Raw genomic sequence first — 16,978 nt, forward strand, 5'->3', positions numbered from 1 at the left:
GAAGACTTCTGCTGTTTGACTCTGCTGTGCTTCAGTTCCCCACCAGTAGTGTAGTTTATGTCTCAAATGCACATTTCTTATTCAAATATATTATGCTGTGTCCAGCAGAGAATGTCAGCATACTTTGTGGACTGGTACTTCTGCGTATAGTACTGTCTCAAAGACACAACTGTGAAAAACTAAACTACAAAAACAAAACACACTCATGGCACAATAAATTATTTTATATTTCACCTGATGCTCCCACAGGAAAGTCCCCCAATTTTGAAATTCATTAGAGATTAATGTTGTAGTTATTAGAGGTACTCCAGCTGTTATCTTCTTCAGGTGCTGACTTAGCTTACAGACATGAAAGTCATGCAGAGCTATAATTCAGATGTTTCAGGGATGAACAGATCAGCAGTTGTGGTGCTCCAACATGTCCAGGGGTTCAATTATTTTGAAGTTTTCAAGTGCCAAGATGTGATAATACGTTTTATAACTTTAATCTTTGATGTAATAAACTAGTCCTGCGGTGGGTTGGCACCCTGCCCAGGATTGGTTCCTGCCTTGTGCCCTGTGTTGGCTGGGATTGGCTCCAGCAGACCCCCGTGACCCTGTGTTCGGATTCAGCGGGTTGGAAAATGGATGGATGGGTGTAATAAACTAATCGGTATTTAACATAGAGCTTTGTCCCTTTCTTGCTAGAAATTAATGGAAAAAACTAACCTTTTAAGACTTTGTTCAAGAAATACTTTCTCAAAAACTGATACATCATAACAGTGAAAACAAAAATGGAAAAGCAGACAATGCAGCACAGTAATATTTCATAAGCCTGTAATGTATGTGAGTGCAAAGCTTATTAAATACACAGATCACACTATCATTGTAGGTTGGCTGCTGTCCCTAAATTTGTCTTCTCTCTGTGTGAGGGCATGCATGAAGTTTTCTGCTGCTCAGTGGAATTTCTGTCTTGCAAACAGTTAAAATATAAAGGAATGTCTGTAGTACTAGGGTGTTGTAGCCATGAAGAAGGGGCCTGAGTTGCCTCGAAAGCTTGCATATTGTAGTCTTTTCAGTTAGCCAATAAAAGGTGTCATTTTGCTTGGCTTTTCTCTACAAATATAAAGGAATAAAGGTTTTAGAAAATTGATCTGTGGGAGATACAGTGGAACAGTAGCTGATGTGACCCAGCACCATCTGCCAGATTTGAAATTCATATTTATTCTAAATTTTAAAACCAAGGAATCAAACAGGAAAGTAAATGTAAAGACACAGTAGGTATCAAAGGTCTGAATAAAATTAAAAGCACTACTAATCCTGCCTTAAGCAAACCTTTGAACATAAATCCAAAGTAATGTTTCACAGCCAAGAAAAACTTTAGAAGCCAATCAGTTAACAGTTATGTAGTCACCTGATCATCTGTTTTATTCATCAGCTGGATCAGCCACAAACAGACTAGTTGCAAAAATAAACTGAAATCACAGTGCTTAAATACAATATAGTGTAATATGTAAATTCTTTAGTTTAAACTTAACCTGTTTTTTATTTTCCATTTCTCTTTAGGTATATTTCTTCACTTTTTTATTTTAAATTATATAACACTAATCTGTGCCTTATTTTCAGAGACATATTCACTTCAAATATCAACAAACCTCCTTCCAACTTCAACTGTATTTTTGTCTGAAAGCACTGGACTGTATCGGAGAGCACAAATTTGAGCCAAGAATCCATTTCCTCTTTATTCAATCATGAATAAAATAGTTAAACAATGTTTTAAAGAAATAAAAGATTTTGAGCAATTTTAATCAATCCAAAATTGACTTGTTACAGTTAGACATCACCATTCATGCTGATTTGCAATGAATATAGGCTAATTTGTAAAATTTTTGCCTGCTCTTGTAACTGCTTGATTTTTAGTCATTTTAGTAACAGCTGTGTTTTTTGGAATAGGGAATGGAAACTCCATAGAAGTTGACTTGGTCTGTCATCAGACAGAGTCATTCCAGCCACTTGCAAAGCTACCCAACAGGTCCACCCTGCCAACCCCCTAGTTGTGTCAGACAGTTACAGCAGGTACAGCTATTAATTCAGTTATTAGGGAACTTGAGTCCACAGATAAATTCTACAGAAACAGGTATAGAAAATGTAAACGTGACACTGAAGGTGGCAAATGCCGGTGACCCCACATGATACTTTAATACAGAATTATTTTTTGTGCTATATTATTATCTCTCTATTATAAAAAAATCTTTGGGAGGGAAACTAGGGAGACGAGACAATTTGAAGTCCTGCGAGAGACACTTTAACTTGCTCCCAGCTCTTAAAACAACAACAAGCGACAAGCAAAACACGCAACTCGCCAGCAGCAGAAAGCCAGCAGATGATCTGACCGCTTATCCTTGCATGCATTCAGCCACCCTAACCCATAACCCCCCACTTCACCCCTGCGAGCGGCAGGGACATGAAGTGGCAAAAATACAGTTGGTGTACAGTGATCAACGGGCAGAGCGACAGCAGCGTTCATACAAACCCCATCCTTCACAATGCGAGCAGTGTTATACGTCCTGCGAGAAAGAGATTTAACCATGCCTGGGGCCGGAAATAAAGTACAAGTATTGTTTTAACAACGTCACACGAGACAAGGCAGTGAGACATCATTTAAAACAAGTCCACGGACATCTAACCTAGCAGTTGTTGGATTGCTTTTGGCAGACATGCTTCATGTGTTCCCAGCTCTTAAAACAACGACAAATGACAAGCAAAACATGCAGCTCGCCAGCAGATGATCTGACCGCTTGTCCTTAGCATGTGTTCAGCCACCGTAATGCCCCCCTCCACAGACCCCCCCTTCACAACCTGAGCGGCAGAGACACGAAGTGGCAAAAGGACAGCTGCTGTACAGGCTTTGAAATGATCGGGCAGCGAGACAAGCAGAACAGGCAGCTTGCCGGCAGCAGAAAGACAGCAGATGATCTGATGGCATTGCCTTAGCGTGTGTTCAGCCACACCCCCTTCACAACGCGAGCAGCGTTATACATCCTGTGAGAAAGAGATGTAACCACGCATGGGGCCGGAAATAAAGGACAAGTATTGTTTTCACAAAAGTTTTAAAGTAAAAGTGAAAGTAATGCATATGTAACAATTCCCATGAAAATAATAATCTCTTTATATTGTATTTCCGGTAAACCAAACCAAGGGGTGGGTGAGTGAAGCCCCCTAGTATTTAAATAAGAATGGTGGTTTAATTCTACAACATATTACAATGTGGTAACTAAATGCTGGATTCATATACCTTTTGGCAAAGATATGTCAGTTTATTGCTCCTAATAAGTAAAGCCTCTCACTCAATCCCATATAAATATATATTTTTTAATGTTGGAAATGCATTTTAAATATCATAGCAGTCTCCAAGTTATAACCAAGAATGCTCAGTTTAGGTCTATCGCATACACACATTGGTATATCATTTATGATACATTTAGGTCTGCGTAAATTCTTCTTAGATGAGCCCTTATGTTTGTGGCAGGGCTGTCAACCAGTAACCGAGATTAGAATGTTTCATAAGTAAATACAGTCAGGTCCATAAGTATTTGGATAATTACACAATTTTCTTAATTTTGGCTGTGTGCATAACCACAATGGATTTGAAGCAAAGCAATCATAATCTTAATGTGTAAACTTTCAGCTTTAAATGGGGTCTAACAAAAATATTGTATGAACTGTTTAGATAAGACAGAAAAGACGGACATTTTTATACACGGTCCCCTATTTTTAGGCTTTCAAAAGCATTTGGACAAACTAACAAGTCAAGTCAAGTTGGGGAGCATGCACTAATACAGTGCGTTGCCACACCCACTACATGATGAAACAACTCGGAATCCCTGTTGACAACCCCCCAGGCAGATATGCGGTCCAGTCGCACCCTCCGGAAATGACCTTCTATCTGCCGCAGCCAGGTGTTATGTAGGCGACTCCATGGCCTGGTCCATCCACTCAGGTCCCCAACAATGAGGATCTTATGAGCTGGATCACCCACAGGGAAACGCACCACATGGCCGTAATGCCGTAACTGACATCCCCTTACAATGCAGGTAATGTGCCTCATTTAGGACTCCATGAGCAACTGCTCATTCGACTCAAATTCGAACCAAAGGTACCCAAGGATTTTCCAGAGAGACACAGTACCAAAGGAGTCCAGTCTTTGTCTCAGGTCACTGGATAGCGTTCATGTCTCGCAACCATATAGCAAGACAGGAAGCACCAGGACTCTAAAGACTTGTAACTTCGTCCTTTTGCATAGATATTGGGAGCGCCACACACCCCTTTCCAGTGACCTCATCCCCCCCCATGCTCTCCCAATCCATCTACTGACTTTATAGGAAGAGTCACCAGAGACATGGATGTCACTGCCAAGGTAAACCTCTCGACAAGGTCGACAGTCTCTCCACAAACAGACACACTGCTGATGGCTGTGCCCAAGAGGTCATTAAAGGCCTGGATCTTGGTTTTTATCCAGGACACTTCCAGGCCCAGACACTCAGACTCCTCACTTAGTCTCTCGAGCGCCCCAATCAGAGCCTCCATTGACTCCATGAGAATCACAGCATCGTCAGCAAAGTCGAGATCCGTGAATCTTTCTTCACCAACAGATTCCCCACAGCCGCTGGACCCCACGACCTTGCCCAACACACAGTCCATACAAGCATTGAACAGAGTAGGAGCAAGAACACACCCCTGATGAACCCCAGAATCAACTGGGAAAAACACAGAGGTTCTGCCTCCACTCTGCACAGCACTCACAGTAACAGTGTACAGGCTAGCCATGATATCCAGCAACCTCGAGGGGATCCCGCAAACCTTCAGGATGTCCCACAGGGCAGCTCGATCAACTGTGTCGAATACTTTATGAAAATCGACAAAGGCTGCAAAGAAATTCTGCCGATATTGACGTTTGCACTCCATGAGAACCCTCAGTACCAGGATGCCGTCGATGGTAGACTTCTTAGCTATAAAACCAGACTGTTCCAGTGGCTGGTAGGTGAGCAAGTGATCACGGATCCTACTGAGGACGACCCTAGCAAGGACCTTACCCGACACCGAGAGCAGTGTTATCCCCCTGTAGTTGCTGTAATCCATGTGATCACCCTTCCCTTTCCAGATAGGGATGACAAGTTCTGTTTTCCAGTCAGTTGGGATGATGCCAGTTTCCCAAATGGAAGCAAAGATTGCTTGCAATGCCAGGAGGGACAGCCTTACCACCAACCTGGAGAAGTTCACCCCAGATACCACAGATCCCTGCACCCTTTCCTCCCCACAGCTGGTTCACCCCACCTGTGTAATCTGAGTGAGATTGGGTGGTTAACAGCTAATTGGAGGATCAGCCTCAAGAACCGTGGACCCAGAGGTTTCCAACATCCTAGCCAGAGAATCAGCTTTGAACAACTGCTCAAAGTAGCCAGCCCAGCGGGTCACAACTGCAGTGTCATCAGTAAGGACCGTTCCATCAGCCACCCTGACTTTGCCTCTCTGAGGAACAGATTCGGATATGCGTAATGCTTCGATTCATCTGTAAGCAGGACGTGGGTTGCTAGAGCACAGATGGTGTGTCACTTGCTCACAGATTCCTCTAACAAACGCCTCTTTATCTGCCTCAGAGCCCTCGCAGCCGTCCTCAATTCCCACTACAGACCAGATTTGCCATTGAGCCTGGCACTGCGACTCTTCTCGATGATATCCAGGGTCCCCTGTGAGATGAAACACCTCCTTCTGGGAACACCAGTAACAACAACACAACCCTCAGCAACCTTCAGGTCTTGTCATGGAAGGATTCCCACATCACATTAGGATCGGCAGTCGCACCCAAATCTGCAAGTTTCTTACATAAACTGTGTGGGAACTCATTAGAAACAGCCTGGTCTTGGAGTCTGGCCAAGTCCAGGTTCATTTTCCTAGTAGGTGGTAGCCTACTGGACCTAAGCTGGATCCTAAGAGTAGAAACAACAAAACTGTGGTCAGAATTCACAAATTGGGCACTTCTGTAGACCCTGCAGTTTTGCAGTAGCCTCCAGCGTCAGCCCATGAGGATGTGATCGATTTCCTTCACCGCACCACCAGTATTGGAGTACCATGTCCAACAATGCGGTTCTGGGTGCTGGGAATCAGGATCCAGTCATTCACAGCCCGTGACCTTTTGCAAAGTCAAGGAACATGGAGCCACTTTTACCACGGTCACCAGACCCATGGGGACCGAGACAATCTTCATAGCCAGCTCTGTCAGTGCCAGTGGATTCATTGAAGTCACCCATGACCAGAGGAGTGTCACCTCATGGGCACCCATCAACCACTGAGCGAAGCTGCAAAAATAATGTCTCCCTCGCGTAGACATCACTCACCGTGGTCGGAGCATACACTGAGACAACAGACAAGGCACTGAGGGAGTGCCGTAATCTGAGTCTCATAATAAGCTAGTTGAAAGGAGTGACATCGGACACCATCGGAAGAAGCCAATCTGCTACAGCAACAGCTACTCCCCGAGTATGACAGCCATAAGCAGCTTGCACCTTATGGTAAATCCTGTCTTTACTTTTTATGAAGTCTTCTCTTGATTGTAGACTTTGCCAGTGATAGGTCTGCCTCCTGGAGAGTGCTGCTGGTTTGGCTAAATGTTGTAAAGGAGTCCTTCTTCACCAAGGACAGAATTCTGCAGTCATCCAGCACAGTTGTCTTCTGTGTTTTTCCAGACCTTCTGTTGTTGCTGAGTTCAGTGTTCCTTTTTTTTAAGAAAGTACCAAATTATTGACTTGAACAGTACTCATGTTTCTGCTCTAACTCTAAATATTTTTTTTTCCTCAGTCTAATGATGGACTGCTTTTACTTGCATGGACATCTCTTTGAACCTCATATTGAGAGTTCACAATGACCCTTTAAATTAAATCTGAAAGTCTACACTTCATTCACATAGTGATTGGTTTATTTCAAGCCATTGTGGTGACTTACACAGCCAAAATTATAAACATTGTGTCACTGTCTAAATACGGACCTCACTGTATATTTTGTCAAACTTGGGTCACAAAGTTGCACAGGAGGGTACAGCAGGTTTTCCAAGGACTTTATTGCTGTTCTGCCAGATACAAACACAAGTCTCTTTCAGCTTCAAAAGGAACAGCTGTCAAACTTGACACACCAGTCCAAACTCCTGCTCAAAAGAACACAAAGTTTCTTCATCCAGGGAGTCCAGCGGCTTGGTAGCAGTGGCTGGAGCAGAGGGAATCTGAAAGAAGAGAGATAGGAGAGTGAGACCACAAAATCGGGCTCTGCATAGAGCTGGAATGATGAGAGATGATAAAATTAAATGGCTGCAAGCTTAAGAACCACCATATAAAACAAGAGTTTACGTCCTTCTGTCTGTAGAACCATTGAAGGGGAGTGTGATCGTTCCCCAAGGTAAACTTATGCCTGAAAAAATAATAACGAAGTGCTCCCACGGCCCATTTGATCATCAAACATTCCTTTTCTATAGTCAAGTAATTATGCTTCCTGGGAAGCAGCTTCCAACTCAAAAGTGTGATGGGGTGCTCCTCACCATCAAAAACCTGAGACAAGACAGCACCTAAGCTGAACAAACACTGTTTTTTCACAACTGGAAGCTTCAAGATGCACCTGCCAGTACCCTTTCATAAGATCAAGTGTAGAGATATACGATGCCTGTCCCAATTTCTCCAATAACTCATCAACACAGGATATAGGATAAGCATCAAATTTGGAAACTTTTATTTAAATGTCTAAAATCGATACAAAACCGAATCGAGCCAACAGGCTTTGGGACGAAAATGATCAGGCTACACCAGTTGCTTTAACTTTTGCAGATAACACCCAATTCAAGCATCTGTTTGACTTCATCACACACGATATTCTGTTTCGCCTTGGGTTTCCAAAAACGGCACATCTAAACCTTAATGCCAGGCTCTGTAACAATCTTATGGTGGAAAAAACATCAGTGTTCTGACTTATCAGAGACAGCAACTCCGTTTTCTGTGACTCAGTCAAATCGTCACCAATAGTAATATCTGTCTTTGCAATAGAGGAGGAGTTGGCTTTCTGAAGAGCAGCCACTTCAGAATACAGTATTGTCTTATCAATCAGCACAAGAATATGTTGATGCCCATTCTTACTCTTAGGGAGTGGACCAACAATATCCAACCCAACGCTTTGAAAGGGAATGTCTAAAATAGGCATCAGGTAAAGAGGAGCCGTAGAAGGTCTGTGAGCAGAGATCACCTGACAGTCGGGGCAAGACTTACAGAACTGTTTGACATCCCTGCCCATATTCAGTCAATAGAACGACTTTGAGATGCGCTCCCTAGTCTTTCCAGTGCCCAGATGACTGTCCAAGGCATGCCTGTGAGCCATGACAATACTATTTCCCTACGTTCAGCTGGGACAGTTACTGTATATGTAGGCACCAAACACATTAGTTTACTTGTCGCAGCAGGTGCTTTCTCAGTTGATTAATTTGTAGGAGGCTGTTTGTGCAGCATTTGTGGCCATGGTGAGGAATGGCCAGTAAGAAGTGATCTATAGTGTGATTGAAGGAAACATTTTTTACAGATAGTAACAAGACAGATGAAGTGCTACTACTGTTCATTGAATCTCCAGAGAGCAAAACAAACATTTGCTTTTGAAGTATAGTTTTGTATTGGTCAGTATTTAACCCTGTTCATAACTGACATGCTACATATATTTGTGACTGAGATCAACAGACATGCACAGAGACTAATCTAGCACCACACTCTGAAACAATAATGTCAGTTATGACAAGTTGCCTTTTTTGTGCATACTAAGGCATAATTTGAATGCCTTAAGTTGAATTGTGGTCAGTGAAATCTCTACATGAAATACCCGGCCTCTAATATGAGGCACTATTTTTCTATGTATTGATACTGATACATATATGCTGTATATAAAGCTGGTGTATGTTCATATTGAGTCAGTCTGTAGTAGCAATTTGGTAGTCAGTTTGTGTAAAGTCTCCTTGTTATGTTATTCTATTTGTTGGTAAACTAAAAATCTATTGATCCAGTTCACCCAATGAAACGAGAAAGTCCTCCAACTACTCCTCTGTGATTCTCGGCCCACTTGAAAGATACAGCCATCCCTCTAGTATTTTCTAGATAATAGTTCAATAATTAGCAAATCAACAAATGACCAGAATTTGTATTAGTTTTACTCACAATAAAAATTATTGAAACAATGTGTAATACTAAAATCAGACAACACATTAAAGCATAGCAACATATAATGATCATTCATTGATCACCATCTGCCTTGAGAATCCTTTTTAAAAGGTGTGCCCCCACCCAGTATACATTTAACATGGAGCAGCTCAGAGACATCTTCTCCAACTTCTTAAAGCCTCTCAATCTAGAAAAATGTCTTAAAAAGAGAATTAAAAAATTGTGCGCTATAAAATTGTTTAAAAGCACAAGATGGTGAGGTTACAATACTACCGTAATATCCTTTCTTATACTTGATTGTGTGACACCACATTTGGCCCAAATACCCTGGTTTATTTAAAGTGATGCCACAAATCACTTACTAAGGCAAAAATTAATCCAAGTAGAATAATTGTTTCCTGCCGTTTTGTTTTTATGAATGGGTGTGATATCTGATACCTTCTCTCAGGCCCAAACTCACATACTGTAAGAACTCCTAGAAAAGACTAAATCATCTTTGCACTACCCAGTCTCTTTTAGCTTCCTTGTCTTTATTCACATGCAGAAACTAGCATTTGTATTGTTCTCCTGATGTCCCTCAGTCAGTCCATCCTTACCTCTAAAATTGATTGACTTCTGGTACTGTCTATACATCTGTTTATATATTATGAGCTCTGATGGTGCTGCACCTTACCCATTTTCTAGCTTGTTTTTTTTTTATTCAGCCATCTGCAAATCTTAAGTTTGTTAAAACAGAAGGAAGTTGAGACTGGAAATTTAATAAAAAGTGTTATATATGTTAAGCTGCTTTTTACATTAGTGACATTATGTTACATTTTTTAATATAACTTTCATATAAATGGATATGAAAAAAGGGGATAATTTGTAAAGAGCATGAGATGTTATCATATAGTGAGTCCAGAAAGTACACCGAACATATTCAAATAATTTCATATTTTCTACCTTCCACACAATTCAGTATGTCTCTAAAGGTGTGTAAAAATATATGACATTTTAACAAAATAAATGCTGTACTGAAATTAGTATATTTATAACTTTTTCAAAAAATGTTTTTGGTTAAATAGGAAAAGGTCACCAGATGCACAATATACATTCTTAATGTACAGATTTTCTCGGTAGCCATTATGTTTATTAACATACTGCATATAGCCTTTCTTTATTTATAATTTATCATTTATTGATTAACTTTTGTAGAAACTATCAATATCGAAAATGAAGACATATAGTGTCACCCACTGTCTGATAAAGCACCATTTTATTGCATAAGAATGTGTAGTGTCTAGATGAATTCCAAACAACAGAAGTGATCACACCTAAAACTGTGCTTTTTCTTTTGTAGCTATTAAAATACATTTTTCTTAGTATAGCGTTGTATAACTAGAGTTAACTATCATGAAGATTGCTATACCAAGGTACTAAACATTGGCAACCAAATAAGAGGGCAAAACAAACTCACAAGGCATAAGGGATAAGGTTAAATTAAACTAAACTGTTTCATAAATTAAGAATCTAATATGTTGTTCCTGGAAAGTATTTTATTTATTTTCAAAAACTGTATATGCTTGCCTGCATATGGCTTGACCTTAAATAAATGGCTACCATGACATCACAAGCAAGACAAAAAGTACGCCTATGAACATGTGTTAGCGCAGCAAGCACTGTCAACAAGTCAAAAATTATGATGTCTTCCAGGTGCAAATTACCATGGTAAAAATTAAAATAACAAATGCTATAGTTTTATTTTAACCCTTGACAGAAAGGATTTGACTGAATGGCTGAGCATTTTTATATCATATATATAAAAACAGTATTTTTTAATTTGCGCAGAGTTGAATATTTTTTAAAATGATATAAGGTTGTGCCACAGTTAACATTCAGGGAGTTGTCCTCTCATTTCTTACTGGTATAGTTTTGGAAGTTTTAATTGTATAGTCTGTCCATTAGATCATTTGTTCCTAATGAGGTACTTGAAGAATATATAAAAAAGGATTAAAATATAAGAACAATTCATTAACTTCAAACCTTTTTTTTCCTGTTTATTTTGTGACTATATCAATTCCCAGTTTTCTTTTATGTTTCCAAAAGTATTCAGAAGTTGTCATTCTTTGTTGTACTAATCAATTTAGTAACTCAATATTCTTCTTTTCTATAAATTTCTTATCTTATTGTTATTACTAGTGAATGACACAGAAGATTGTAATGGTCTGGCCTCACTAGACAAACCTGGCTGGTATTCTCAAGGTAACTGGACACACCTCAATGATCTGCTCAAGAAAATGACAAGAAAGTCTACACCCAAGGTATGGTTAATAAAAATCATTGATTTGACCAGTTTTGCTTTTGTAATGTGTCTGCTGATTTTTAGTAGTTTAGAAAGCAATCACATATGCAAACTAGAGAAACACTATTACATATTGCATAGCACAGCCTTCCTTCTGATACCATGATTTTGGATTGGGCAAGTGAATTGCACAATGCTAATGTATAACAGAGGGAAACTAAAATCAACTGCTTGAGGTTAACGGAAGTCCAAGAAGAGAATGAGGAGGGATTTGACCTTAGTCAAAATGATACGTAGGACCTACTGAAAGTTTGTCATTTCATGGGTACCCAGTCAAGCACATACTTCTTGTTCTGCCAGGAGCTTACCTGAGCCATTAGTTTAGTTTACGGCTGAATGCCACAAAACGTGCTAATGCATTTATCTTTTCTTGAACTAGCAAATGCCAGTGTTTTATCTTCAGATGGCGTGAACAGTCAGTAAACAAGATACATAAGCTGCCACATAGACCTCAGTCATTGAACCTAAAAGTTCATTTTGAGAAGTCTAGTTATGAAAAATAAAGACAGCTGACACATAATAGCTCTGTATATGCATATAATTGATTAATTTATTTTTATGTTATTTGTATACTTAGTAGAAAACATTCAGATCTCTGATTTTCAGAGACAAAGTTTAGTTTACTTTTGCATTTGTAAAGTATTAGGACTGTTTCACCAAAAACATTCTAGCACACAGATATTAATGGAAAGGCAGAGTGAAGTGTGTATTATAAAGCCAGGAGTATGTAATTCAAGTGGATTATATTTGTATTTCTAAGACAGCTACAATGATAAATGAGTACTATCTTAACCTTTAATGTTTCATTCTGCTATTAGTGCTGTACAAATTCATTGGTTGGTCTCACAATCACATCTATCCTTACTTGTGAATAAGCCCTTGAAGCCCTTGAACTCTTCCACTTTTGGCAGTTGTTTACAACATACCTGCAGGTATCAATCTCCTTTTTAATCTGGGCGGCATCTTGACCTCAACATTTGAAACTTTTTTTTTGGGACTGCATAATTTTCGTCCTGGATCTTTGTCTCCAAGTCTCTTGGAAAGATTCCACTGCTCCTGGGTCTTTCTGCTCTCCCACTTTCACCTTTACACCCTGTGGATGCTGGCCCAGACAAAGACAGGCGGACACGTTCATTTCACGCACAAACACGTTTATTTACAGCAATAAGTCACAAGGTGCACCACAAAACCCCCAAAGTCCTGGCCACACAATGCCTTACTTTCTCTTCTTCAGGCCACCTCCTTGCCTCCTCCAGCAAGCTCAGTCCTCTCCACTCCCGACTCTCGCCCTGAATGAAGGAAGGCGGCCCCTTTTATTATCACCCGGATGTTCTCCAGGTGGGTTCCGGCAATCTCCCACGGACACACCACCGTGTGGCGGTGGTCTGCAACCCCAGAAGCACTCCGGGTGTCCCTGCTCTTCTTCCCCCTAGCACCTCCTGGTGTGGCGGAAGTGCTGAGGTCCAGGGCTCCAAAGGCATGGGGGCGCCCCCTGGTGGCGACCACAGGCCCCTACAGGGTGGAGTTTCAAAGCTGTGTATCCATGGCCCCCAAAGGAACCAGGTCGGTCGCCCCCAGATGGTCTGGGGAAGGCGCAAGCCCTCCTCCGGTCCTCCTGGGCGTCCCGGCTGGGTCGCCACCCCAGCCACCTCTGAATCTCTCTCTTAATCACTGGAAGTTTGTTTTTTTTTATAATTTAGCTTTAGCGTTATCATAAACCTTTCACTATGGAACTTTATAATCACTTCAGTGACCTTAACAATAAAAATGGATCCAAAATCAGCCAATGCTTCTGCCATTGAATCTTCCAAGAAGGGCATATCGTTCTGGTTTAGAAGCTCCTCCAAGTGTTGTTTCCATTTGTCAATCAATTCCCTCTTGTGGTCAGCCTTTCCCCAAATTTGCTGAGATTAGCCTGGATTAGCCATCCTGCCTGCACTTCCTAAGTAGTAGATTTTTTGACAGGATCTGTTTAAGGCTGTCCAATGACCTCAATAAACTACATACTCCACAAACACAAACTGATCTTCTCCTTAGCCAAAGTCCCATCTGCAACCTTTTTTGATTTGCTGGTACCTCTCAGTGAAATCTGGTGTTTGAAAATGGTGTTCATTATGCATAAATCTGTGAGATGCACAGTAAAAGTTAACTCATCTGACTTTGTTCCTACTAAACATGTCCCTCTGGGAAACTTGATCGTTCTCTGAGTGAAAACTACCAAATCAGCAGATGGAACCCTTTGAAGCATCAAATTCAATGTCTGTAGAAAAGGCTGAACACCTTGAATGTTTGTTCAGTGCATATACGTAACCAATAGTCGTTTTTTTTCTCACTGTAACTCAAAGTCACAACGAGATGACCCATCAATCCAGTAATACAAATTATAAGTGTATGGCCCCTACCTGGGGGCTTGTTAATATCTCCACACCCAACCAACAATGTCTCCATTGGGCTAAGTAGAGAGTCGTGTTTTTTATTTTTTTTTAAGAGCTTATGATGCCAAAGCCAATGCTGTGTTTAGAAAGGAATCTGGCTTTATCTACTGTATTCTGTATTTTTCAACCTTCCCCAGATGTTCAATGTTCTACTCTAGTATACCTGAGTCTGTCCTATTCTTGCCTGCCACTTAATATTTCATTACACCTCTATCTCGCCCTTTGTCCTGTGGAAGGTGGACCCACATGGTGATTTCACACAGCTTTTTTGAGTTGAGCCTAACCAAGTTGCATAGGTCACTATGCTGCTAGGTGCTTGCTGGCAAACACAACTCTCAGGCCTGGCTCCAAGAGTGAGTCCCAGTACCTCTGTTCCATGGGAGATTTTCTTTGATTTAATTAAATTAGTATTATTTATTAACCCTTCCCGTAGAACTCTTTTCTGTGGGTAACTGTACTGAGAGCTCAGATCTCCAAGGAGTCTACCTCTAATGATCTTTGCAGTAGTCAAACCCCCTTCTCCATGTCATGCCAAGGTCAGAATCCTAAGAGGATGCCTGGCAAGCAAAAGGTCTGCAACTGGGGAAATAAACACAGAAGAATAATTTCATTTAAATGAGAAGGAGTGACAAGATAAATAAGAAACATTGAATAAAGATGATATGTGAAAATGGATGTGGCTTACATAAAACGGTGCAGTGTGAAGTTGATCTTAAAACATGTGAAGGTAGCTCATAGCAATTCATTGGCAGAACTAACAACAAGTTAATTATTCACCCACCCACTAGTGAGCTCATGTAAATCCAGTTCAAAATAATGGGAGCTAGAGTTTCACTATAAACAATTACAAACAAAATGTGAAATATTCTTTTAATAAAAACATTTCACTTGACCTGTGTGACTTAGTCAATTTGTCAGTCTGGTGGTGCAGTAAGAAGATTATGAGAAATGTTTAATATTCAGATCGCTAGGTTGATAAACTACTAAAATATGAGTTTACACTTTTGAAACCCTGCCAAGAAACACTAACATGAATAAGCACTCCTATGAATAACATAAGTGTTCCAAGTGTGCAGGACAGCAGTGTTAGCCTCTGTCTTAACACGTTTCTTTAAATAACCCACAGCTGTGTTGTTTTAAATTATCAAAAAAACTGTGTTAGGTGTAAATGAATAAAGCATATTAAGGATATTTTTAAACTTTATTTACCTTCTGTACTTCTTAGTTTGTCAATGGAACATACTGTATTTATGCCTGTAAAAAACAAGCAAAGACTGCACAAAAAAGAACTTATTTGATATTAGCTTAATTAATGATTGAGTTTCTTTTTTTAATTTAATAAATTACCACAGTACATCCTGTAGTGTAAGTATCATGTGCTAATTTTGGAATACTTTACACGTATAACGTATGAGATTCTTTTATGTATGGCCTGAAACAAAAACCATCTTGACTTCTGGCTGAAACTGTTTTTTGTGAGAAAAGAATCTGAAGCAATTCTTTCAAATTTATGACCTAATGGAAAATGATAAAATGCATTCCTGTTAAGTATTGCCTCATCTATACAGTATACTAAACTAGGAATCAAAACTTGTTAACTACACAGTCAACTGTGTAAAAAAAAAAGAACACTTTTTGCTGTTGTTTGAAGAAAACATTAATCTGGGTCTCCTGTATCCTCTGGTTACAAATTAGTGTACTGTACTTCGTAAAATGACTTAACTGAGTCACTCCATGTACTAAATATCAGTTCAGACCCATTCATTAAATCTAGTTTTGTTCGGTTTTGTGTCTTTTTGTTCCTGCTTAGTTTTTTTTAACTTGCTGATTTTTTTTTTTCTTTTCTTCCTCTTTTTTATTCCAAGATTGACTATAAGGTCATTTATTATATTAGTTAAACTTATTTGTATGCAATATTAATTTCTTCAAATACCAGTAACAAATAAAAATGAAATAGATTAATTTCAGTTTATTCTCATCAAATGCACTTCCACCTATAAGCCCAGTCAGCTATGGATTATTTATAAGTACATCATGGTCAGAATATGACACAAAATCACATGCAACATAATGTTCGAGAACAGAAAACAACACCATGTGAAATATACCTGCTACAAAGTATACAGAATACCACCACAGTACACTGAAAACAGAAAGTAAAAAAGAGAGACTTATCTACCAAACACCTGAACTGCTCTAAATATTAAAAACTGCCTCAGTGACAACTCATACAAGAATAAACAGATGGTTCCGCTGCGATATATGCTTGTATTACAGAAGATAACACTATGTTTGAAGAATAAATGATTGCATGTGTAATCAAGCAAAAGTTTCTGTAGTTTTTTGTATTCCTGCAAATGTGCTTTTCTTAACCCTTGCAGCATCTTCAAATGCCAACTCAATGTTGTGCCTTATGGGTCTTTCTTGACCCAATTCTGACATCAGATTATTCACCCCAATCCTATTTTATGATATTTGATCATTTTTAAATGTAAGATGATCGTAACTTGTAAAAGAGAAGACATTTAAGATGTTTTTATGGGTTGCAGACAAACTACCCAAACTGGAGATAAAATCTACTAAAGTACATGCTGGGTCAAAATTGTCCTGAAGAACATAGTAGTGTTCAAAATGTGTAGCAGCTGTACAAAAACGTGCAACTTGGCTTCCCTTTTTGCTTTTTTTAAACATAGGGTCTTCACATTTCTAAGCTGAGAAAATTATATTAAGGATGTTTCTGACTTTTTTTTATTTCAATATTTTATGGGTTGTGAACAAACAAACTACCCTGTGTGCATTGTAAAATACATTAAAGTCAATGATGGTTCAAAATTGACCTGAAAGATACGGCAAGGTAATGTTTGCATTTTTACATGCCCAAAAATAAATGGCTATTACTCATTTATTAAAGTAAAGGATCTGCAAATGGCTGAAGAGTATAACACTTCAGATTTTTAAAATCTTTCAAAACAAATATTGCAGTTTTA

The 16,978-nt window shown here is 39.5% G+C and overlaps 1 protein-coding gene across 1 annotated transcript in view; it reads left to right on the forward strand.

Moving 5' to 3' along the window:
- The window catches only part of nt5dc1 (5'-nucleotidase domain containing 1), a 344,196-nt gene that overhangs the window by 258,061 nt on the left and 69,157 nt on the right, over positions 1-16,978 (forward strand). Inside the window, exon 9 of the mRNA XM_039747962.1 lies at positions 11,394-11,515. Coding sequence (XP_039603896.1) covers positions 11,394-11,515 — 122 coding nt within the window. The remainder of the gene's footprint in view (positions 1-11,393; positions 11,516-16,978) is intronic.

Source organism: Polypterus senegalus, chromosome 3, assembly GCF_016835505.1.
Source record: "Polypterus senegalus isolate Bchr_013 chromosome 3, ASM1683550v1, whole genome shotgun sequence".
Taxonomy (NCBI): Eukaryota; Metazoa; Chordata; class Cladistia; order Polypteriformes; family Polypteridae; genus Polypterus; species Polypterus senegalus.